This window comes from Pecten maximus, chromosome 19, assembly GCF_902652985.1.
Source record: "Pecten maximus chromosome 19, xPecMax1.1, whole genome shotgun sequence".
NCBI lineage: Eukaryota > Metazoa > Mollusca > Bivalvia > Pectinida > Pectinidae > Pecten > Pecten maximus.
In genome coordinates, this window is record NC_047033.1 from 14,381,383 (window position 1) to 14,408,376 (window position 26,994).

The 26,994-nt window shown below is 35.0% G+C and overlaps 1 protein-coding gene across 5 annotated transcripts in view; it reads left to right on the forward strand.

Annotated features, from left to right (window-relative positions):
* LOC117317345 (deoxynucleoside triphosphate triphosphohydrolase SAMHD1-like) overlaps nucleotides 1-2,597 on the forward strand; it is a 67,690-nt gene extending 65,093 nt beyond the window's left edge. For all 5 annotated transcript variants that reach the window (XM_033872143.1, XM_033872144.1, XM_033872142.1 and 2 more), the window contains exon 15: nucleotides 879-2,597. In XM_033872143.1, coding sequence (XP_033728034.1) covers nucleotides 879-1,037 — 159 coding nt within the window. In that variant the 3' untranslated portion in view covers nucleotides 1,038-2,597. The remainder of the gene's footprint in view (nucleotides 1-878) is intronic.
* Nucleotides 2,598-26,994: the final 24,397 nt, after the last annotated feature.

A 26,994-nucleotide genomic window follows, 5' to 3' on the forward strand; every position in this document is an offset into this window, starting at 1 on the left:
TATCCCTGATATTTTAAGTAATGATCAAAATAATGATATTCTAATATTAGAGATCATCGATTACTACCAGCAAGGAGAGTAACTCGGAAATTCCTTGATAAGCATTCGTTTAAGAAAAAATCCTCTCGATTTTAATTATACAGTTACTAAATTCTTAAGTATAGGTCCAAATACAATAAGACTTTAGCAAATTCTCAGCCCCCTGTGCCTTTGATATGTCCGAATATACTTAAAATGTAACATATTTCCAGGTCCCTGTGAATAGGATAGGTCCAAATACACCTAGTCTGTAACAGATTATCATGCCCCTGTGACTGGGTAGGTCAACATAAGCCTAGAATGTAAAAACAAATATCAGGCTACACAAACAATGGCACAGGTCCCTGTGACTAGGATAGTTATGAATACACTTTGACAAACAATTATCAGACCCTTGTAATTATGATGGGTCTAAATAACCTAGAATGCAACAAATTATCAGGCCGATGTGACTACACTAGTTCAAATACACCTAGACTTAATGAAATAATTAGTTCCTGTGACTAGGATGGGTCCAAACACGCCTAGATTGCAATTAAGTCTCAGGCCGATCGGACAAGGCTAGTCCAAATACAAAATTTACACTTAGACTGTAACAGATTATCAGTCCCTGTGGCTATGAATCACCTAGATTGTAATAAATTCTTATGCCAATGTGACTAGACTAGTCCAAACACACCTAGACTTTTACAAATTATTAGTCCCTGTAACTAAGGATGGGTCAAAACGCATCTATATTGTAACACATTCTTAGGCCGATGTGACTAGGCTGGTCCCAATACACCTTTACTGTATACATGTATATATACTGTAAAGTATATTTTTCTGTTGTGTTACAGAAAATCTTCGGTCGCCGAATGATGGTTCCAATGCAGTTTAATGAAACAGTCGCAAGAGTTTTTTGCAAATCAACTGAAACCGGCCATAAGGATAGTCTTAAAGAGATGACCAAAAGATGGTCCCAACCAAAAGATGGTCTGGGGACCGACGGTGAATAAACTCTCAATCCGAGCAACAAAGGCATGGAAGTTCACTCTTTATTCCTTACGACGTAGTAAAGGCTATGACAGCCAAATTATTTATTAGAAACAATTCATATTTATTTAGAAGGTAATTTGTGTAGTTTACCTGTAACTTAATATCACATGTCATTAATTAATTTGCTAATTTTGTGTTATTTATGTTTTTATTTATCTTTTTTATTTATCTTCGATTCTGTGATATTTTAGAATAAGTTTAAAGCTAGTGTGTTGTGTGTCTTTCACCGTTACCTAACTTGATGTTATTTATCATTTTTGTTTTATTTACTAGTTACTAAAAGGTCACGTGTCATTGATAATTTTACTACTTTTATGTTATTTTATGTTTTAATCTATTCTTATTTAACTCTTTTGATCCTGTGATATTTAGAATTAAATTTAAAGCTAGTGTATTATGTGCCTACCACAGTTACCTGACTTGGTGTTATTTATATTTTGTGTGTGATTTACCTATAAACATGTAACGCTAGTCGTGTATAATATTAATCAAAGCTCCCCTTCATAACTCTATCGCATGTTTACACAAGGATCTATGAGGTCATCGTTCTTGTGATGTCGTCATTTGCGTGGTTAATATATGACGACATCAATTCGAGGTTCATGTAATGCGTCATCAAATAGGTGGTCCATCTGTGACAAAATTTTGTTTCAGCAACCTATCTAAAACCAAAACTTTCTATCCCAATAACAGATCTAATATTAGTTTGACATATGTTCATCATTAAGATTTTCTACTATCTTATCTCATCTGATAGGTAAGATTTTTGCTGCAAGTAAAGTTGTTTATTTTCTGTGTATCCGGAAAAGTATAATCTCGAATTTTTGAAACTTATTTTGACAAAAGGTATAGCTGGTATATGCTACTTCATATTGACTATACCAACTATAGTGAAGTATATATTTATTTTACAATATTTTCGGCATATCATGTCACAGGACTTAACAGAAAGAAAAGAAATAAAAAAGTTATGACGAACAAAACGACATACTGTGTTTCTGTGTTAGTCATCGAGAAATGTCGATTTCAGGGAAAGATGTATTGATGTAATGATTTTGTATATACATTTGTATGTCTTCAGATGTTTTAAGTATACAGATGATTATTACCCTCTCTCTCTCTCTCTCTCTCTCTCGCTCTCTCTCGCTCTCTCTCTCTCTCTTTTTACGTCTAAATTACCTATATGTATTGAGAACTTGTCAGCTATTTTGTCATCATTGTGCGTACTAGCTGTCTGATGAAACTTTGTAATATCATATCTGTGAAGTCATTTTCTGGTGTAAATTAAACATAATCTACAACTCTGAACCTGTGATTAGGTTGATTCATTTATATATTTAAGCAGATGTTTACATTTTTACTACCATCTAGGGCGTTTCCATGTGTTATCTCTCTTTGGTCGCCTCCGTTTTCGTATGTTGGCTTATTAGAACCAGGCTGGATAGTTCACTCTGGTTTTACATTACTTTCATCATCATTTGCAGTTTTAGAATATTATATTTCACTATTACGTGACAGCATTCGTGTGTTGTGTTCATTCTTCAATAAATAAATGAAGGAGTATATCATTAAACTTAAAGATGACACACAGCCAACACCATATATCTGCGCAACTCAAGGAACATACTGATGAAGTTTGAGAATTAAAGATCCACGAGGATTGAATGATATTTATTGGTTCTAGGGGAAACTGATCTTTGCCTGATTTGAATTATTTTATAAGAAATGACTTTCGTAATTCTATATTTAAGACAGATCTTAGAAGAAATTTCTAGGGATCAGAAATAGCGATGCAAAATTTTAACTGTCCGCCATATCGTTTTCAGGATCAGATTCAAAATCAAATCAGCACAACTAAGTGCCAACATTTGAAGTTCGAGAAAATCATTCCAGTACATCTCAAGAAATAGCAATAACAACTGTTAAAATCAAAGATTGATGCCTGGCGGCTATTATGTCTCTGGATCAGACTCGAAATCAAATGCAGACAACTAGGGACCAACGGAAACCAACAAGTTTGAGAAAATACTTTTTCTTCTCGGGGAATACCGATAACAAGATTTTTTTTACTAACATACGGGCGACGGATGGACGACGGACCAAAGGGCGTCATCTGTTGGATGTCCCACAGTGGGCTGACAACAACTTACTCGAAACTCCTATCTAATTAAAATATATATGCTCATTCTCACTACGTTACATGAACATCTAACGACATCGCATAAGAGGTCACGTCAGGATGACCTTTTGCACTAACCAACAGCATTATATTGTATATTAGTAAACAACTACAGTAATGCATGAGATCGATGAGTATATTGAAGCTGTCGTATTTATATTGATACTACAGTAATTAATTTATGAGAGATATGATTTGGTCTTAAGTTCGTCCGCAAGCGGACAACTGTTAACATGCTAGATGTTGGTCAGGTGGTAATCCGAAAGATATCATGATGGAATGACAATGGTCCTAAAATGAGTTTTGATATGTAACTGGAGAGGAAACAATGCAACGACCACACCAGCATTCCAGCCCGGAATCTCCGAACTCTGGATGGTCGCACTAACCAGTTGGCCATCGCGATCGGTGTTCATCCACGTCTAGTTCCGCTTTATATAAAAAGGGATGCAAGAACCCTCATACGTACACACACATAAATATAATATATAAAAATAATAGTAAAACTACGCATCATACTTTTGTACATTTCTTTACATTTATATCTTTTCAAGAATGACAAATGACAGTATTTCTGAAGGGCTAAATAATTCATAAAGAACATATGTCGGATTAATAAGGAACATTCTAAAAGCTAATTAGAACAAATTTACAATCGACTGTTGTAGAAAAAGGCTGTCAATGTTATGAAATGAGGTATTTTAAAATTTATATAATCACAAAATCTTTTTGTTTAGAAAGTTATAAGGGACATTTTTTTCATTTGTTCATACTTACATTTTCTCTGCATTGACAATATATAAGGACAATGGTTCATACAAATGATGATATAATAAATGGTTGCGGGGTGGGAAGATGGACTCTGTGTTTCTAACCCGGGGCGGGGAACATGGAGTAAGGTGATGTTAGAACTGGGCGGGACATTGTACAATTTTAGGATGGTAGTCGGGAAAATTGGAGTCTGTTGATTCACTTTAACGGGGCGGCGAAGGCAGGGCTGTGTGCGGTGTAGGAGCCGGGGAAGATGGGCTTTCTCTGATTCCAGGTCGGAGAAGTGAAGGTAGGACTATGTGCGGTTTTAGGAAGGGAGCCGGGGTAAGCCTCTGTCTGATTCCATGACAGAGCGGTGAAGGAACAGGAATCTATTTGAGCAGAATCAATGTTTAGTACCAAGTCAAATTTGAGCAGGTTAAATTAAATGGCTCTTTCACATTACATGTATTTGCTATGAGCGTGACATGAGCCAAAATAATAAATATATTAACTTATATTTATATATAGTGCATAGAGGAATCCTGATTGTCAAGTTAAATGATAACGCATCAACACCTAAAGTTCCACGGATCTATGTCAATGTAGTTAAGGTTAGATAAACCCACGTAATTATTGAAATGTATTTAGTGTAGGCTAATGGAAACTACTGTAGACAAGGTACAAAATTTCTAGACAGGAAAGTTAGTAGTTACTTATTGACATTTCAATCCAGTCGATATGTTCCTCTCAAATGCACACACATAAAGAACTCATCGTCACAACAAATGCGTGAAGAACTTTTTTACACTGGTATCTGTACGTACCTATAGTTTGCCACCATTCTATCCATTTCGAGTCAGATTAATTGTTTCGTTTTGATATCGGCTTTCTCTGTTGTTCAATAAATTATATATCGTTGGATTGTCAAATGAAACATCACATCCCTTTATATGGGCTTCCGAAAATCCACAAGAAATATTCACCCTTAAGATCGTATCTAGCATAGAAAATGTTACGTACAAAAAGGTTAAATACCTGGCCTCCCTCGATGGGCTACTGGCGGGGACAAATGGATACTATATCAGTGTTGCACTCGTACAAGAGATCTCGGGATAGAAGTGCCACCTGGAAAAATTGAGTAGCCTACGACACATGTTTTGGTTTGGCGGCAATTTCTACCAACAACGACAAGGAACAGCTATAGAGTCACCAATCTCTCCTATTATAGCTAATCAGAACATGGAGCACTTTGAAGAAAGCTGAAGTCTGCCAATAATCTCCATCAATGTGGTTCATGTATGTGGGTGATGAATTCTCCAGGCTACATGAAGATGAGGTAGAAGAATGTTCTGACCATTTAACTCTATAGACAAACATATAAAATTTACATCACAGCAGAAAAAAAGGTATTTTACCATTCTTAGACACCTGTATATGTCTGAATGACGATGGATTGACTAAAGTTAAAGTATGCAGAAAACCTTCTCACACTGACCAGTGTTTAAACTTTGATTTAAAAGCCTTTTACACATAGGGCTAATAAACCTGTAACTGATAAGGACGACAAACTGAAGGAAGTTGAGCATATTAAAACTGCACGTTAAATTGGCCACCCAGAATAGATGTTTAAAATTCCCAGAATAAGAGACAAGGATAACTACGATGACATAGAGAAAAGCGAGGAGAGTGTTAACATCGGCATCCAACACATTCAGGGAACATCGGAGGGCATCATAGAATTTAAAAAAAGTATGGTGTTAACATTTACAATAAACCATACAACATACAACATACAACTCCCGAAGACAAAAATTCACACACGTCAAAGACAAATCAAACACATTCAAAAAGTGCCCGGTCATTTACTACATTAAATGTAACAAATGCATAAATGACTGAATGTGGGTGAAAGAGATAAACCTGTAGGTGTACGGATAAAAAAATCTTCCCAGATCATCATCTGCTATCCACGAACACTAACAACACTAGACACAACATCAAAACCATCAAAGTTATAGGCTCGGAGGAGTACATTTATCAAATGCCAAGTATAACGAACAAACGAGATAAAACAGCAACGGCCATCTTTGAACAGGGACGAGGGGCTCGAGCTCCCACGAGTGTACCACCAGTTCCTATTGTCTCAAGACCAACCGAAGTCTAGTGGCAGACAGTGAGTTAAGATCACTAACTCAGCTAAAGAAGGCAGGGTAATTTGGTTGAAATATGCTGAGGTATATATAAAGGTTTGTTCTAGTCGGAGAAATATACATAGAATCACATCATTATTGACATCAGTATTAAATTATTGTAACACGAGTGTGTCGGGCCCAGTTTGCGTACGTCAAACTACACCCGACTCGCCCTTGTGGACCAACAACCCAGGTTCGATGGGTAACTTGTATCTGTCGTATAGAGAGAGAACAAACGCCTTGAACTATAATCAACCATTTATTAATGATGAAATAAATATTTACAACATGAAATTACATAGAAACAGACAGCTGCATAGGCCTAGCTATGTAGCGGATGTAAATGTCAGATTAAAGACAACACCGCAGGGTTCATTGTAGAATTCTCATATTTATTGAAGACGATTTCAATAAATACATAAATCATTCTAAAACATACAAAGATACAAAATATATAATCTCTACTCACACATCACATACACGGAACTCACACTCACTAGACAAATCGCATTTAATACAAGCGAAATGATATTATTTCACTTTACTTAATATTTATATATATATATGGATTGATCATAAATCATAACATCAAATATATATCATATATTCAGTAAAAATAACAATACACTTACAACACGTATCGTGTATCAATGCTGATTTGCACAAAGGCACACACTCCTAGTACGTCACAGTCTAGAATCGCTTTTCTATATAAACTACAACAAAATACCATACAGAATGTCATACATGATAACTCATACATATAAATATATATATTTACCATTGTATGGCACTGCCACTATATAAACCTACCAATTCAGTTGCGAGTTCACCAGCTTATGAACTGCCAACTAAATTCAAATTTCAAAAAAAATATCGCACGACAAATAAAAAATTGCAGATGGTAAATATAGCGCGCTTCATGGAATTTGCCTCTGTCCAGTTGGCATTCATATTGACTATGAATGCCAACTGAAAGCCGTTCAATGCTTAAATATCACATCAAATACGAGGTGATTGCTTTACTGATAATAATATTATATGATTTTATCCCAACATAACAATCATGTCAGAATAGTATACACGTATACTCGTATATAATAAAACACATTATTCAATGGATCATTAAAACACTAATTCATCATTCGATCACTCATGATCATGACGGGGGGAAACCAATGAATTCAAATAAAACTAACTTACCCATGATGAACATATGTAGCGTGCAAACCAAGACAAACCAAGACAAACCAGTAAACCACCGTCTACCACGGCAAATTCAAAACTGCCCAAACACAAAGAAACATTTACTAAAACATACGAAAACAACATCCAACCAATCAAACACCTTCGTCAAAGTCCGTCAGAACTGTCACATGTCCAGTCTGTCGGTGACCACTATTTACGCACACACACATATACATGTACATTACGAATACATAGAAATGCGCACGCCGATATAATACTCGCGCGCAGGTAAAAGCGTTTTTCTAATCTAACGGAGTAATTCAATAAATGACAATCATTATAATAGCATATAATGATTAAAATAATAATATTTATAAACAAAACTATTTATTACCAATACATACTATTAGGTATCATTGAATATATATATGACCCTATTACAGCTATATGATCATATCCTAACTTAAAACCAGACCTAACTAAACCCCAACATCCCGACTAATACTACCCACTTTCGACCCTACATACTGGCGAGGAAGACGTGACAGCACACAGGAAACTAATCCATTAGTCCATTAATATATCGTTGGATTGTCAAATGAAACATCAAAGCCTTTTAGCTTCAGATTTCCATAAAGATCCGTCTCTGGTATACCATATATTGAAAGGCACATGCATAAAATGGCTGAGTACGTCGGAGTAACATCTCGAGGCAACAGACGCTCCCTACCCGTGTCGGTTTGGGTTTATCGGGAAGCTGTCATGGTGGTGTCCTTTGGCAAGAAATCTACCCTAATTGCTCTGGATGGCACACAATATAAATAATATTTGTTAATAAAATAAAATAAAATATCTATATCAAAAATCAATAAATCAATATCCACGTTTTGGACTATGAAGGGTCTGAATGTTACAATCAAGTTGTCGTCTACAATTATAAGGTTTTTACTTATAGCCAGGAACTTTCTCAACTGACTTTTTACTTTGTCGAATCAAAAGCGCTAGACTTTCCTTCCGGGTTTGAACTAGCAATAGGCTATAGAAAATGAAAAAGGTAACATAGTGTCTAAATGTATTGTACTACTTGATTTCATCCTTATTTGACATAAAATCATTTTTCTGGTTATTGATAGCATTTTCTAATATGATTGTCTATTTCTGCATTAGGTACTAGGTAAGTTATACATATGGATATGTCTGTTATACTGACCATTCGTTACAATTTTACATTAAACCTTTGGTATCTTATCTATCAATTCTTTGTTTTATGAAGTCTCCTACGAGCTTATTGAGTTTCAAAATACTGGAACGAACGTAAGATTGGTTACATCTTTTCAACAAAATATTTATTTATTTATCTATTTATTTTCATTTTTTTAAATTATTATCATATTTTGCAAATATTTGTGAAACAACACGTGCTCTGCTAAATATTTGAGTGGCACAGAAGGCGTTTAGGTGTTACTAATTATGACAAGACATGTACAACTAAGAATTTAGTTACTAAAACAATCCTCAATGTAGTTTATGCTGTAAAACAACCTATTTTCGCGTGCAATTAATTTTTACGTTTTTCGCGGACGAATAAAAATTGCGAAAATGTATCCCAGCAAAATAATTTCAATCACAGGTACAGCAGGTTTGTTATGACTGTACATCCCGAAGAGAAATCGTCGTGAAAAAGTTGTTAGGAATGTAAACGGGAACTTAAATCACTGCGAAATATGTTGGATCAGAGTAAATCTTTAAATATTAATAACATTCTGTCAGCCGAATTGCTCTTTGCAATCTTTGTGTAAATTTGATGAAACATAAGGGTAAAGTTTCCTCCCCGTCATTTTTTTCGAAAAAAAAATCAAGAAAAAAACAAAAGGTTGATTTTTGTATACTTTGTATACTTACAGTGTATGAAAACGGAAAAGAAATTCGTTAGGTGAAATTATAAAATGGCCGGACTGTTGACTAACAATTATTTACTCGTTTTCCGAAAACATCGAGAGATGTCAATGGCTACAATAACAACAATGGGAATACACAACATTGTTATGCCAAGAGCCCCTATACTCTGTGCTGATTCACGGTCATCAGGTGCAGAAATCAGCTTCCGTTTGTGGGAGCTTGTCGTCTTCTTATTCACAGTGAGCTCTTTCTTGAGAGCTGAAATTTTCGCCGTCAATTCCTCCGGGGTCTGAGGAACAGTTATATTCCGTTTGCAGCTACAGTCACAAGCAGGGCGAGTAGACGGTGGTTCGGGGCTGGTTGAACTGACAGAAATTGTCGATGGTGGTTCAGAGCTAACAGAAGTCGTGGAACTGGTGGAGATATAGGGACCTGTAAATTATACAAAACTTGTTTATAATTCCATCTATATAAAAAAAGAATGATAAATGAAATATCTTAAGAAATGCAGAACGATAATATTGTTGGTAACGGTCTATGCTGGACATTATGTTTTTTTTGTCAGAAGGCGTCTGATTTAACAATTATACAACTAATGTTCTTACAATTTAACAGAAGACATCTTTTCTCATGCTACATCCAACATTTACAGACTTGTCTATCATCGCAACTTATCCAAAATTACGAAAATCTAGAATCACAAACAGTTCTACCTTCACCTCCCCTAATTCCTTCCTTTCTGAGCCCACATTCTAGAATCATAAACAGTCCTACCTTTCCCGCCCCTAATTCTAGAATCACACACAGTCCTACCTCATCCACCCCTCATTCTAGAATCACACACATAATCCTCCCTTTCCCGCCCGTAAAATTCTAGAATCACACACAAAATCCCACCTTCCCTGTCCCCCATTTTAGAATAACACACAATCCTACCTTACCCACCCCTCATTCTAGAATCACACACATAATCCTACCATTCCCGCCCCTAATTCTAGAATCACACACAGAATCCTACCTTCCCTATCCCCCATTCCAGAATAACACACAATCCTAACCCACCCATCCCTCATTCTTGAATAACATACAATCCTACCTCACCCATCCCTCATTATAGACACACACAATCCTACCTCATCCATCCCTCATTCGAATCTAGAATCATACACAGTCCTACCCAACCCATCCCCCATTATAGAATCACATACAATCAAAACCCTTCTAATCCTAATCCAAGAACCAATCACAGTCATATTCCCCACGTCCCTAATTGTCCACATATCTACCTTTTCCGTCCCTAATTGTATAATCACACATAGCTCTACCTTTCCCGTCCCTAATTCTAGAATCACACACAATATTCCATGTCCCCCATCAGTCTACCTAGAACAACCTTTCCATTTCACCTCTCCCGACTTTAATTTTAGAATCACACAGTTCTATATCTCCCGCCTTAATTCTAAAATGACACATAGCTCTATCTTTGCCGTCGCTAATTCTAGAATCACACACAGTCCTATCCTCAATGCCCCCACCAATCTTCCTAGAAAAGCATACACTTTTACTTTAGCCTCTTATTCTAGAATAACACAGTTCGATCTCTCCTCCCCTAATTCTAGAATGACACATAGTCCTACCTTCCGTGTTCCCCATAATTCTTCCTAGAATCACAAATAGTTCTACCTTTCCCGTCCCTCATTCTAGAATCACATACAGTTCTTCCTTTCCCGAAATATTCTTACATTGTTTATTGTTTCTTGACTTTGCCTCTGTGACTTTTGAACAATTTCTTGCTTCTGCAAAGAAATAAGAATAAAAAAACTCATCATGACTATCAATGTTAATAGTAAACATTAGAAAATTGACACAAAAGAAAAAAAATGAAAAAAGAAATACAAAAACAAAACAAAAACAAATACAAAAAAACCAAAAAAGAGCAAAAATAAAAATAAAAAACAAACAAACAAAAACAAAAACAAAACAAAATTCTTAGATGTCTCGAGGTGGAATATTATTCCCGACAGCTTGAACTTAGATATAAAAAGGCATTTATCTCACAGTTTTATAATTTATATAGTTTCCCTTTGTTAAAGTCATGGTGTTATGATTTTTCAGAGAAAATGAGTTTAAGATTAAAAACATAAAAGTTCAACTATTGCATCAGCAGGTTTGGATGAACACAACTAAATATTTCAGAAGTCTTTTTTTATAGAATATATAAGCATGTAAAGAATATTAACAAAGTCGGAATTAAATAAATATTTTTGGTGATCACGTGGTATCATGAAAGCAATAATGGTACATATAAGTTAATAATTTTTCTCTCATCTAAGAAATTTAACATTTTCCTGTCCTGAATGTGACTTTAACGGTAGGATACTATCGTCCACTTTCTAATAAGGAAAAATGTATTTACGCTGTTAATAAAAAAAAGGAACACGAAGCATTTTGAGATGGTGTCCAAAACTTCAAATTCCGATCAGTCAGAAACTTTCAATTTCGATATAAAACGCGCACGATAATAACAGAGAAGGGATTTGAAAACAAGGCAAAGTTCTACGACAAAGATAAAAACAGATCGAATGGACAACTAAGAAATCCTTAATAACACATAAAATATAAACAAGACCAAGCGTCCTGGAAGCATATAAATCGGCATGTAAATCTATGTAAAGTACATAATGTTCTCAAATTTACAACTAGGATAGTTAAAAACGGAGTTACCAGTCATAAAAAGAGCACACACAGCAATATCTGAAGCACCTACCTCATCATCATTTTGCCCTGACTATCAAAAACCTAACTTACCTAATACCTGAACCTCGCACAGTGTCAGTGCATGAGTGTCGCTTGATAACTTTCTGATAAGTACAGTCCGTCCTAATGCCCCTAGTACGTAAGATCTGCTCTCTTTGCTGCCAAGCTGACCCAGCTCATTACAGCATAGGCTGGTCTCGGTCGGATTGGTCGTGGTAGAATTTGACAGGCAAATCTCAAAATTCCGTAGCCTCTCATCTGTAACATCAAGCGCAAATAATATTGTTTATTTACCGCAAACGTTATTACTAGCATACACTCATAAAAATGAACACAAACAAGTATATCACATACAGATATTCAACAAAATAACACACTGACAAATATGTCACATACAGATATTCAACAAACTAACACACTGACAAATATATCACATACAGATATTCAACAAACTAACACACTGACAAATATATCACATACAGATATTCAACAAACTAACACGCTGACAAATATATCACATACAGACATTCAACAAACTAACACACTGACAAATATATCACATACAGACATTCAACAAACTAACACACTGACAAATATATCACATGCAGACATTCAACAAACTAACACACTGACAAATATATCGCATGCAGACATTCAACAAACTAACACACTGACAAATATATCACATACAGACATTCAACAAACTAACACACTGATAAATATATCACATACAGACATTCAACAAACTAACACACTGACAAATATATCACATACAGACATTCAACAAACTAACACACTGACAAATATATCACATACAGACATTCAACAAACTAACACACTGATAAATATATCACATACACACATTCAACAAACAAACTAACACACTGACAAATATGTCACATACAGACATTCAACAAACTAACACACTGACAAATATATCACATACAGACATTCAACGTAATACACTGTTAAAACCAATTCGACTATCGGTTTTAAACAAGGTAGATTTGTATATTGTTAGTTAATGTTCTATATGATAGTTCATGATAGTACATGTAGTCCGGAAAGTCAATATGAATCTAGTATCAGCTTTCCTTTTAAACACAGTGTTGGAAAGTTGTTCGTTTGTTCGGCTCGAAATGTTTACAGGTCAATAATCACTACTTATTTATAAAAAGCAATTAATTTTCTCAGCAGCGTTTGTTTTAAGTAAAAGTTTTGTAAGTTCGATATATTCATTTATCTATTTTCTGTATTTGCACTACCCTGCTGGAAGGGCGTAAGAATTGTTGCCCAATTGCATATAAAAGGCGTCTAAATACGGGATATCGTTGCGTCTATTGTTTAACAATTTTGTTCTGTCTGATGTCTCCCTTGGCACTGCCTAACCTTTAGGCCTTAGTTGAGCGTTCGCCCCTGTGAGGAAGACTTTGGGTTCTATCCCTCAGCTGAGACATATCAGAGTCTATAAAACACTTAAACGATACAATTGCGGAGACACGGCGGTCTAGCGGTAAGAAGCAAGACAGAACAAGATACTATACTCCGATCCGTCCCAGTCTACTCAACTTTAAATGAGTATCTGGTATGGCGTAGAAGAAATGTCATGTGTAAGCTGTTAACGCCGGAATGGCAGCTCCGGCTGTATGCTGATAATTTAATTAACTTGTTGATAAAGGCCCAATAACCTCAGATAATTATTTGTGAACCGCAGCGGCTTTATTGCTGTGATATAGCGTATATAAAACTTCAAAGTATTATTATTATTATTGATACAAACAAAAGATATTTTCTTCTAACAATATATTACGTCAAACAAAAGATATGTTTTATTTTAAAAAAGTTATACACACTTACACACTTTAAAACGATTTGTTAGAATGACGTTACTAATGTTTGCTATGTAGCCGAGGTCCACTATCCACCAATCATACCCAGTTCCTAGCGTATGTGTACAGGATCGGTTACCAAACGCACTGTCCAGGTTACCGTCCACAGCCCGCTCGGCAATACCATCGTAAGCAAGAGACGACTGCCAAGCTTTTTTGTTCAATGCAATGTTTGTCAACGGACAGGTGTATTCTGGAACAAAATAAAGATACACGTATTGTTTGACACATGTAGGGCGCGATACGAGTTTATACTGACAATAAATAGATGTATATTATAAAATAAGGCAGGTGTTCCTTGTAGATATACAGGTGCAAATTTACTTACCTCCATTAATCTCTACAGGCCTTTCCAACATCCAAAGCAAACTTCCCAAAACAAACACTAATGACCAAATCATGGTTTGAACGTGTTATGTAGGTTTTACTTATGTGCTTCATATATCAACAAGGTTTCATAAGTGATAGGTAATAGTGTCCCTCTTGATATCAATATTATTTCCTGTGTGTTTCAATATTGTTCCTCGTGATGTCACAAAAAATGTTTCTGTTATATATCAATATTGTTCCTCGTAATGTCACAAAAATGTTTCTTATGATATCAAATTGTTCTTTGTGATATCAAATTGTTCTTTGTGATATCAAATTGTTCTTTGTGATATCAAAATGTTTCCATGTGATGTCAATATTATTTCCTCATGGTGTCGATATTGCTTCTTTTGATATTAGCATTATTTCCTCGTGATATCAATATTGTTTCTCATAATGTTAATATTGTAACCTTCGGGATGTTAATATTGTTCCTCCTGATATCAATAATGTTCCTCGTGATATCAATATTGTTCCTCCTGATATCAGTATTTTCCTCGTGATATCAATATTGTTCCTCCTGATATCAATATTGTTCCTCCTGATATCAGTATTTTCCTCGTGATATCAATATTGTTCCTCGTGATATCAATATTGTTCCTCGTGATATCAGTCTTTTCCTCGTGATATCAATATTGTTCCTCGTGATATCAATATTGTTTCTCGTGATATCAATAATGTTCCTCGTGATATCAATATTGTTCCTCGAGATATCAATATTGCTTCTTTTATCTGTATGGTGTCAGCTTGTCTGCTGTAATTATGTGCTATCAACCTCTGCCTGCTATAAGGATGTGCCGCAACCCGGATTGTCTATTATAAGTTCATGTTGCCAATATCTGACTGTCTGCTATAATGGTTGGCTGTAGACCTCAAAACGTATGTACAGTGATAATGTTTTTGATTAATTAGCTCAATCACCTTCATATCGCCCGATGTGCTATGTCATCTTTGTGCAGCGAGTTTGGTTTTCTTCTGAACACAATACAGAAGCAATTGAATTACAAAAATCAAATTATTTCACTTAAACCGAAAGTCCACATCATTTTACAAAATATTGCTTATAATTTTTAAAATGCACATCGATGACATGACGTTATTTGAATATGTATTCTTTATGTTTTACATTGTGAGACATGAAGTTGTTAGAACGTTACAAATACAAGCCCACTGTCATGATACTAATATAGGCTGTAAATAATTAATTGCATCTATGGAATTGGGGTTTACAAAAGCAAACTGGGCATTATATCAATATTTCGGACAATAAACTTTATCTTTTGTACAAATCAAGCCGTTTTAGGTGAAGCTGTTGATAAGTTTATTGCTTGAAAGGTAATGTGTAAAAAAATCAATATACGTTTCACTACTCTGATTAATTTATACTTACTTCTAATAACATAGTCTAAATGCAGATAGGGGTGATTCGCATCAATGAATTTTACAATGAAACGTGAATATCTAGGAACTAATTGGAACATGGATCAGAAAGATCTCTCGGATACTGTAATTAAGGGTTAATTCTAGAGTTAGTTCAAATTAATGACCTTGACCTATATTCAAAGTCACAAGGATGAAAAATCCATAAATCTTTAAAACTTCATTTTCTAAATAATCAGCAGTCACAGGACCTTATATTTGGACAGTAACATGCTTCGATGTAGTGATACCAAGTTTCTTAAAATGAACGACCTTGGCGTACATTCAAAAGCATAGGAGTCAAATATTCTTAAACATTTAAACGTTTTTTCGCAATAGCCAAGAGGTCCAGAGGTGATTGTTACAGTCCCATAGTGTATCTTGTTTAGTTGCTGCACGCTATTTTCAGTATTGTTGTATGGATTGCATTTTGACTTAGATTTCATCCTGTGTTCCCTTGAAAAAAAGTGCTTGCATTGAAATATATTTTAGACTCAAGTCAAGTGACCTGATCACGCTTATCAAAGTTATAGAGTTCTACCTTGTGTCTGCTACCTGGGAAGAACTTATCAGGCTTAGTGGTCTAGGGCACTGTAACTGAATACAGGATTTGCATGGAATACCTCGTGAAGTTTCAGGCTTGGAAATCAAAGGTCAAAGGGAATATTACTATAACTTTGTAACAAATTAGAATAAAATAAATAAATAAAAAATAAAATAGAATAAAAAAGTGCACATGACTTGGATTTCTGTTTGGTTGTATGCAATTAGTGGACATAATAATGCAAAATTATTCTAAAGGTGACGAAATATAGAAACTATACATATATCACACTGACAAATATATCACATTGACAAAACGTACAAATATATAAATAAATACAAAGTAAGCATTTCCTAAAACTTGAAAAAATATCGATAAATGCATTAATGTGCAATAATATAAATAAAGACAAAATAGCATTAATTTAAAACGTGCATAAATATAAATAGATGCATTAACGTGCAAAGATATAAATAAAGACAAAATAGCCTTGATTTAAAACTTGCAAAAATATAGATAAATACATTAATGTGCAAAAATATAAATAAATGCATTAATGTGCAAAAATATAAATAAAGGCAAAATAACATTAATCTAAAACGTGCAAAAATATAAATAAATGCATTAATATGCAGAAATATAAATAAAGACAAAATAGCCTTAATTTAAAACGTGCAAATATATAAATAAATGCATTAACGTGCAAAAATATAAATACACGCAAATTAGCCTTAATTTAAAACGTGCAAAAATATAAATAAATGTATTAACTTGCAAAAATATAAATAAAAGCATTAATCTGCAAATATAGAAATAAATAAAAAGTGGCCTTAATTTAAAACGTGCAAAAGAGCATAGATAGATCCAAAGTGAGACTCCAAAAATGATACACGAAGCACCAGATGGACACCTATAAAAACGCAATGGTGATGTGCTGCATAAAATAGCCGAGTCCTAGTCCGAGGATGCTAAGACCCTCGTGGCAAGAATTTACGTATCTCGTCGAGAAGACTATTAAGGTAGGAAATAGACCTATTTTTCTACAATGAGCATGCGCATACCTGGTTGATGTAAACATATTTCCTTGATACTGATACATTCATTTCACAAATCATTACACGTAAATTAAAACTTACATCTATGAAACATAAGTCATACAATCTCTCATTAGACAGCTCATGGCTGCTTGATTAGCGATTCCCTAAAGTTTGCAAAGTGTCTTTGTTTTAAATGCACTCGTTTGGGGTTTGTAAAGCCATTATCTTAATTAAATTGAGCCGTGTTTGGATTATACTGCATACTAAATGATATAAAACCGACATGTTAACTCAGAATCTGGCTCAAAACGAGGATAAATCTTTAACAAAATATACATTTAATCCCTTCACTAAGATCAATGAGAATAAGGTTATAATTTTTTGTAGGTGTTTCTGTCAGGTAAGTCTTTGTCAAACCATAGGCACTTCTATCTGGTCATTAACACCAGAGTTAAAATTATCCTCGATATGTACTATATACAGAAAGATATTCAGCTTCCGTTCGGGATCCTCAGAACATTGTTCGAACACCTTTTCCAACATTTTGTCGTATTTACATAATTAAATTTATCACTTTAACATTCTCAACTAACCTTAAGTTAACGTCCCAAACATAAGCCACGTGTGCTTTACTGGTAAAAGACATAAGTGTATCTCCGTATATTTCTAAAGAAGAGATCGTCTGTTCTGCGAGACGGAAGTCCCTTTGATTTCAAATTAGTTTATGCAAGGAGCTGTCTGATTGACCCAACCGCGGACCTTTTTTACTGACCTAACCGCGGATTGTTTTATGTTCTCTAGAAATGATGACAGCACTGCGTTTTCAACCTACACAATTCCGTGAGAAAGTGAAAATTCTTGAACACGCGGTTCCTTGTCCACCATTATAATGGTTACCAGAATGAGCACATTTTCGTGTTCCCCACATCCCACTAGAAAAGCATAGGCATTTTAACCGCGATCCAATCGTCCTAAGAACTGTAAGAATGATGACAGGACCGCTTTTGACACGGCACCCTTTCTTGAGTATGTAACAATGCTGCCGCGGACACGTGGTTCCTTTTACACCATCAAAATGGTTATCGGAGTGAGCACATTTCCGTGTTCCTCACATCCCATTCGAGGTGTAAACGAATTCTGACCAAGATTAAATTGTCCTAAATACTCTAGAAATGATGACAAATTATTTTTGCGTATTTCGCGTGCGAAAGCAGTAAATCGCAAAATAAAATCGCCGAGAAAAAATCGTAATGCATGAAAACGGCAGATAATCCAGTCTAGAAAACGGGAAATGAAGTCGCCGGGGAAATGAGTTGGTTAACAAAATGGTAGTATTTAATCTAAAATGTGTGTAATTCCGGTAACTGGTTGTAAGGTGGTAGAAGGTGATTGTTATTGTATTAAGTATATCATTGTTTGACTGTAGAGTAATATTATATTATCGATTGTTGATGTATTGCATTGTAAGACTTTTGTAATTACTGCCAATCATATCATTTTAAGGTTATTGCTTATAATCATTTGTCGCACACAATGTGTCTGATATAGGAATACAAATCTCAAATTGATGTTATATTACAATTCCCTAAAAACGACATGACATACGTACATGCTGTAAAACCGCTTACATCCAATGATATCATGAAGCCTCATCTCCACATATAGTATAAAGACAAAAGACTACAGATAGTGTCAATTTCTCTAATTTTTAAATAAAGATCCCTTGAAACGTCCGAACGTATGGTGTAGCGACGGCCTAAATGTTACCTTGATGGTCAAGACTGTAACTACATGTAGTATTTTTTTTCATATTGTTTCATTCGATTACGGCATTGAGGATACAATCCTGGCCTCATATTTTTTTTTTCATTTCAACAAATTTTATTGACAAAAATGAGTTAAGTCAATAGAATCGAATAACAGGAAAAGTCTATATGAATTCTCTCCGACGGTAGCTAAAGTAATAGACTGATATTTTGTAGATTACAAATATTAAATTTTTTAATAAAAATTATATGACACAATAGTCGAAGGGAGATTACTCATTCGTTTATCTTAATAAACAGTTAATTTTTTTTATTATTATCGATCTGTTATATACACTACCTGCCACTCATATATTGATAGATATTGACAAGTGGACGCTCACGAAAATGAGATTCAAAAGAGCAGGTACATGATGGATTGTTTGTTAAATGATCATTAAATAAATCAAAATTTAAATTACTACAAGAATTTCTAATTTTACAAAGAATGATATTAGCCTTTCTATCCCATTTGGATTTTAAAATTTGTTTTTCAATAATGACATCTTTGTTGAAAGATATGACATCTTTCACCAAAGATGTCATTATTGAAAGACAATATCAGAAGTGTGAACAGTGCAACATTAGAGGGAAGAAACTATCGAAATATTTATTAGTTCTTCATATTGGTGGATTGAACATTCTCGTTTGTCTGAGGGAATAGGGGTTGCTAATAACATAATTTAGGACATCTTGTGACTTACTGAGGTGACAGCCCATTCATTATTTTATACATCATTGTTGCTTGCTTTTGACTCTTCTTACTGACAGTGTTCCCCAACCAATATCTCTATATAGTATATTGTGTGATGTTTTTCCAGAGTTAATGTTCCTTTGGATTATTGAGTGCAATGATCCCATATTATGTCTGCATATGCTAAAATTGGTCTAATAAATGCTGTGAACATTTTAATAATGACTTAAGATTAACTTGATGTTTAATATAGTGAAGGATGTTTAATCTGCTCTAAGCTTATATGCGTTTAAATCATAGATATTAAGAATTCGGTGCTTCCAAGTCGCATCATCCTTAAATGTAAGTTCTATGTGTTTATGTTCTGATGAGTCAGTGATTTAAATTTGGAAATTTATTCGGGTGTTTGTTTTGTTATGTTTTCTCGAAAAAAATACTGAATTGGTTTTGTTAGGGTTAAATTTGATGGCCAAGATACTTGCTCATTCACCAATGTGTGAGAGATCAAGAGGGAAGATGAAGATTTTGGACCGTGTGCTTTTGTTCGGATAGGCAAATAACTTTCTTTTCGGCGTGTGAATACATCAACTTTTTACATTGGCGATCTAGTTTTGAACCACCTCAGACTGGACTGTAGTTTCTTCTTTTTGAACTGTGTAACATAATTATATATGTATTTAGATAAAAGTGAAACAGCTGATTTATGTGCTTATCAAAATGCCAGTATAATGCAGACAGTTTAGAAACGCAATACGGATACTTCCGATAGCACCGAGCTCATGACCTCCGAATACGATGTTAGGGCTAGGGTTAGGGTGGCGGAAATAGCTGTTTTTAGTTTTGAAAATAGACGAAAGTCTAATGGAGCGAGATCAGGTGAATAAGGCGGATACTCAACCAATTAAAAGCCACATTCGTGAATGGCAGCCGAGTGCTACCTCGTCGATATAAACTAATCAAATGAGACCAGTCCTTTGGTTCACGGCCATATATAGTCGAAGAATTATAGAACTTAAAAAGATCATTCTGGAGTACCTCCTTCAATACGAGGCTCACAATTTATCAGTTATCCCTCGTACTAGATCTCCCCCGTTTCCGACTTTGGATTAATAGAATTAGACTGGATAGTTCCCGGGTCCAGATGCCTGATCCGATTTTACAATACATCATCACGTGCAGATATAGGATTCTCCACGGATCTATGTCTTTGTAGGTAAGGTTAAGTACATTTACAAGAGGAAAATCAGAAAATTACTACACATGAAAAATTACACATTATCTAAAACATGGAAAATCGTATCGTAATTAGATAACTTCCCACTATTATTAGTATAAGCAACATAAACATTCACATAATCCATAAAAAAACTTTATTAACTAACATGCAAAATCTCACAATTAAGATAGTATTTTAATGCATTATTCTCGAACTTCAACACGGAACAACAATATAAATAGATATTTTTAATAAAACAATATGTGAATGTTAATATCAAAACTCAATAAATCAATACCCAACACGTTTTGGACTATGAAGGGTTTGAATGTAACAATCAAGTTGACGTCTACAATTGTTACCTATAATCAGAAATTGGCTCAACTGAAATTTTACTCCGTCGAATCAAGAGCACTAGACTTAACCTCCGGGTTGGAACTAATAATACTAAATAGAAAACAGATATCAACAATATTTTTGTTAGAAATAAAATTTATTACTTTTCTTTGACCTAAAAAGTTAACAGTGTCTAAACGTTTTTATTGTTGGGTTACATCCTTATTTGACATAAAATCAATTTTCTAGTTATTGGTAACATTTACTCTTCTGTTGTCTATGACACTAACCATTCGTTCCCATCTTACATAAAACCAATATTACCTCCTCAAACAATTCCTCATTTTATAAAGCCTCCTACCAGCTCTATTCAGTTTCATAATACATTTTTTCAACATTTTTTTTCCAAATAATCGTGAAACAGCACATTTGTTAATTGGGTGGAACCAAATGCATTAATGTATAAGTGTTCATAACAAGACGTGTGATGCTAAGAATTTATTTACTGAAATAAGACATTACACAGTGTATACCGTAAACCAGAGACGTATATACCTGATACACAAGTCTCTGTGTAAACCAACTAATTTTTAGTACTTGTAGCTTCGAGGTAAGGTTTCCACCCTGTCGTCTTTTCTTCGACATGTGAATTGCCTTTTATATCAATATTCGTGGTATGATATTTTCAGAATGCAATATGTATTGTAAAAAGGTGAATTCATCAAATGACCGGATTATTGACTGTATCAGTAATTTACTCGTTTACCGAAAACATCGAGAGATGTCAATGGCTACAATGACAACAATGGGATTACACAACATTGTTATGCCAAGAGCCCCTATACTCTGTGCTGATTCACGGTCATCAGGTGCAGAAATCAGCTTCCGTTTGTGGGAGCTTGTCGTCTTCTTATTCACAATGAGATCTTTCTTGAGAGCTGAAATTTTCGCCGTCAATTCCTCCGGGGTCTGAGGAACAGTTATATTCCGTTTGCAGTTACAATCACAAGCAGGGCGAGTAGACGGTGGTTCGGGGCTGGTTGAACTGACAGAAGTTGTCGATGGTGGTTCAGAGCTAACAGAAGTCGTAGAACTTGTGGAGACATAAGAACCTGTAAATTATGCAAGATTTGTTTATTTCATCTATGTAAAACATAAATGAAAGATCTTTAGAAGATGTTAACGAAAATGTTGGTTTTCGTATTTAATAACCAGTCCATGTTTAACATTATGTTTTCCGTCTTAGACTTCTGATCTGACAGTTATACAAATCGTATATGTTCTTACAATCTGAAAGAAGTCCTTCTATCCATGCAATGTTCTAAATGTACATCTTATCAACCGTCCCATGCATCCTAAATAACAAACATTCTATCTCCAAGTCACTAATCTAGGATCATAAACTGTCCCCCCAACACACACACACACACACACGCACACACACACACACACACACACCCCATAGAACCGCACATAGTCCTATCATCCACATCCCCCATTCCTAATCCCCCATCCCTAATCCCAATTCCATTGTCCCCATCCCTCCTCCCACATGCCACATCCCCATCCCTCATCCCCCATTCATAATCCCCTATTCCTAATTTCTCATCCCACATTCCTCACCCCCCATCCCTAATCCCTAATCCCTTGTACCAAATACTTCATCCCACATCTCACATCCCTCATCCCAAATCATCATTCCACATCCCTCATCCCACATCCCATATCCCTCTTTCATCATCCCACATCCTCCATCCCTCAACCCACACCCTCATCCCCCCGTCCATCATTCCCCATAACATATCCCACATCCTTCATCCTAGAACCACACATTCCTACCTTCCCCCACTCAAGTTATGACCTAGCAGTGTAACGTCTCTCAAATCGGTCTTCAGTGCAACTGCCATTCGTAACCTGATTGAATAAATATTAGGAAAAGAAGCATATATGGCATCTAACATCCAGAAATGATAAAAATAAATGACGGTGCATTGTAAATGTTATCCATGTCGTGCATGTTTAAATGTAGTCATTGAGATGGCGGAAATTTACCGTCAATATGAATTTTCTCTCCAAACGTTCTCGTTGTTGAATTGTTCAAATGGAATTATGCAGTAGGATCTACATCAGACAGCAAAAGAGGTTCGAATCGTAGACATGTAATTACATTGCTATATCTATAGTAGTTTTAGATAACAGATCGTTTTATATCACCAAAACGTATGCACTATTGCACAATAATAAGTTTGCCAGCAAGCCTCTGTGATTTTACAAACTATCAATTCCAAACATTCACAAAATCAATAAAAAACTTTATTAATTAAGATGCAAAATCTCACCATTAAGAAGGTATTTTAAAGCATTATAATCGAACTTCAACACGGAACAACACTATAAATAAATATTTTTAATAAAACAAGATGTGAATGTCAATATCAAAACTCAATTAAGTTGAACAAACGAAAAACGAAGCACAATGTTACATTAAAGAAATATTCTTACATTGCGTGTTTTTTGTTGGCTTTGTCCCTGTCAATGTTGAACAATGTCTTGCTTCTGCAAAAAGACCAAAGCCAATAAACCCATTATATATATTATATTAGTATGTTTGAATGAAAACACCTGAATATTTCAAACGTTTTTTCAGAGCAAGTTTAAGCAGACTAAGAATATTTTAATTGCTAATCATTTTACCAAAGGCGGAGCCGAACAAATATTTTGGTGATCAATTTATGTGCATGTAATATCAAGATATGTTAGCAATAATCGGATATGTGAGTACATAAATTTTCATCACATTTCAAACCGTATGCACTTTTCATGTCCTGGATGTGGCTATAACTGTAGGGTAATAAATTCTGCTACTAATCATAACATATAAAAGGTAACAGACCAGATACCCCCAGAAGGGAATATACATCGTCAGGTAAATCTATGTTAACTCCAAGCATGTTCTCAAAATAAGAACAATGGTAGTAAAATCGTAGTAACAAGTCATGAAAAGAGCACACACAGCAATATCTGAAGCACCTACCTCATCATCATTTTGCCCTGACTATAAGAAACTTTACTTACCTAATACCTGAACCTCGCACAGTGTCAGTGCACGTGAGTCGCTTGATAACTTTCTTATGAGTACAGTCCGTCCTAATGCCCCTATTCCGTAAGATCTGCTCTCTTTGCTGCCAAGCTGACCCATCTCATTACAGCATAGGCTCGAATCAGTGGAATTGATCGTAGTAGAATTTGACAGGCAAATTTCAAAATTCCGTAGCTTCTCATCTGTAATGTTAAGCGCAAACAAAATATACCCTTAAGCATGCACACAAAAACACATCACACACAGCCATTCACCAAACTAAACACGGACATAAACACTGACAAATATATCACAAACAGGCATAGTACATCAATAAAAACAAAAGTGATATCCTAATTCCGGTAAATTTAAACCAAATTCGAATATGGTAAGGTTTTAACGTTTTAACTAATTGTTATTATTATGATAGATTGGTATGTTTATGTATTGACATATCTGATGATATGTATATTAGATACTTATTATCTTTCAAATCAATTAAAAAGAAATAAAAAGTTGGCAAGTAGTTAATATGAAAAATAGTATTTCAATCCAAAAGGAAGTACTGCAAACTCAAAGCCTGGAAAGTGAATATGGATTTAATATCATAATACCCTATAGTATACATTAAAATCTTAGATTTCCTGAAGTCCTCGATATCCTTGAAGATATTTTTCGTTTCAAACACAAGGTGATTTTCCCCTTTCCCATGCAGCTCGCGATTTTAACACGATATTAACCACAATTTGTCAAAAAAAAAAAACAGTGTTATAGCAATTAATATCCTTAGCAACAATTTTCATATTTAATGTTTTGTAAATTGCAGGTAGGGAGTACTTTTGACCTTTGGTTGAGCATTTGGCCCTGTGATGAAGACTTTGGGTTCTGTCCCTTGGCCAGGACATATATCAGAGCCTATAGAATACACTTATTATAAAATGTAACCGAAGGATCGCTAATTCGAGTCCCAGCACGGGCGCTGTGTTGTATTCTTGAACAAGATACTTTACACTTACTAGTGCTAGTTAACTCACCTGTGATTGAGTATGTGGTATGCAATGCCAGTATAAGAAATGTCGTTTGCGAGCTGTTAGCGCCAAAATAGCTCTAGCTGTATGCCCCTCGGGGAGTTAAGAAAGACATAGGCTGGTTGATTAAGGCCCAGTAATCACGGATAATAATTTATGAACTACCTATGGCGGCAATGTTACTGTGATATATAACTCAAAAGTATTATCATTATTAATACAAACCAAATATATTTTCTTCTAAGAATGTATTATATCAAACTGAACATGTTTGTTTTGACTTACAAGCTTTAACCCGATTAGTTATGATGACGTTACTGATGTTTGCTACGTAGCCGAGGTCCACTATCCACCAACGATCCCCAGTTCCTAGCGTATGTGAACAGGATCCATATTTGAACACGCTGTCAAGGTTACCGTCCACGGCTCGATCGGCAGTCGCATTGTATGCAAGAGATGACTTCCAAGCTTTTTTGTTCAATGCTATGTTTGTCAACGGACAGTCGTTTTCTGGAACAAAATAATGATATATGTTTATGTATTATGTGCAAGATTTAGATAAGGAGACTAAAGCGAGTATCACGAAGACTAGGCTTTCCTTTTCGTATATGACGTTTTTGATTGGGAATATGTTAATACATTTCAGGCTGTTAAAGGTTAGAAATTAGAAAAATTTCCGTGTTAGATTAAATACAGGAATTTAATCTTAATGTAACCGTATAGCCAGCAGATGAACTATGTGTGTAAAAGTGATGCGGAGACAGTCTCCATATATCAATAGATAACCGGTGGGGTCAGTTGACATCTAATTAGTGTATGCTGGAGAAGTAAGGGGCCTTATCAAATTGATGTGGCATGTGCTACGGACCAGTGTACCTCAGAGTTGACCTTCCCAGGACACCAAATTTTTATAAGTAATTAATCTGATAGGAACAGTAAAAACAAACGGTAGAGCTAAGTTTGGGCAGTCATAGACGAGGGTTGGCTCGGTTACACACCTTGTACTAAACGCTAGTAAAGACGACTCTGGAAAAAACATATATTAATGTGTTGATTGTCGTGGGTGTTGTGTAACAATTTTGGTGGCAGCGGTGGGATATATCTGTCAGACACATGTCTGGGATATATGTATCTTAATTACGTGTTTTAATTTTGGTATATCAAGAAACTGTTATTGGCTATTATAGCTGTTTGAGCCAAAGGAGGTCTATGAACTGTATGCAGTAACATATCACGGTGCAGTATGGCAACTGAGGAAAGCCTGATAGAACTAATGACTGGTGAACAGAGAGAGGAACAAGTTGATGAAGAAGTAACTATTATGACAAAGGTTTTAAAAGACAATACTGAAATGAAGGAATTTGAAATGCGAAAAATGGAAATTGAATTAGAAAAACAACGCTTAGAATTTGAAAAATTCAAAATAGACCGGGAATTACAGCATCAATTGCGTCTGAAAGAACTTGAACTTGAACTTAATCGTGGCACAACAAAAACTGAAGCCACAACGAAAATTCCAATGAAACTTAAATT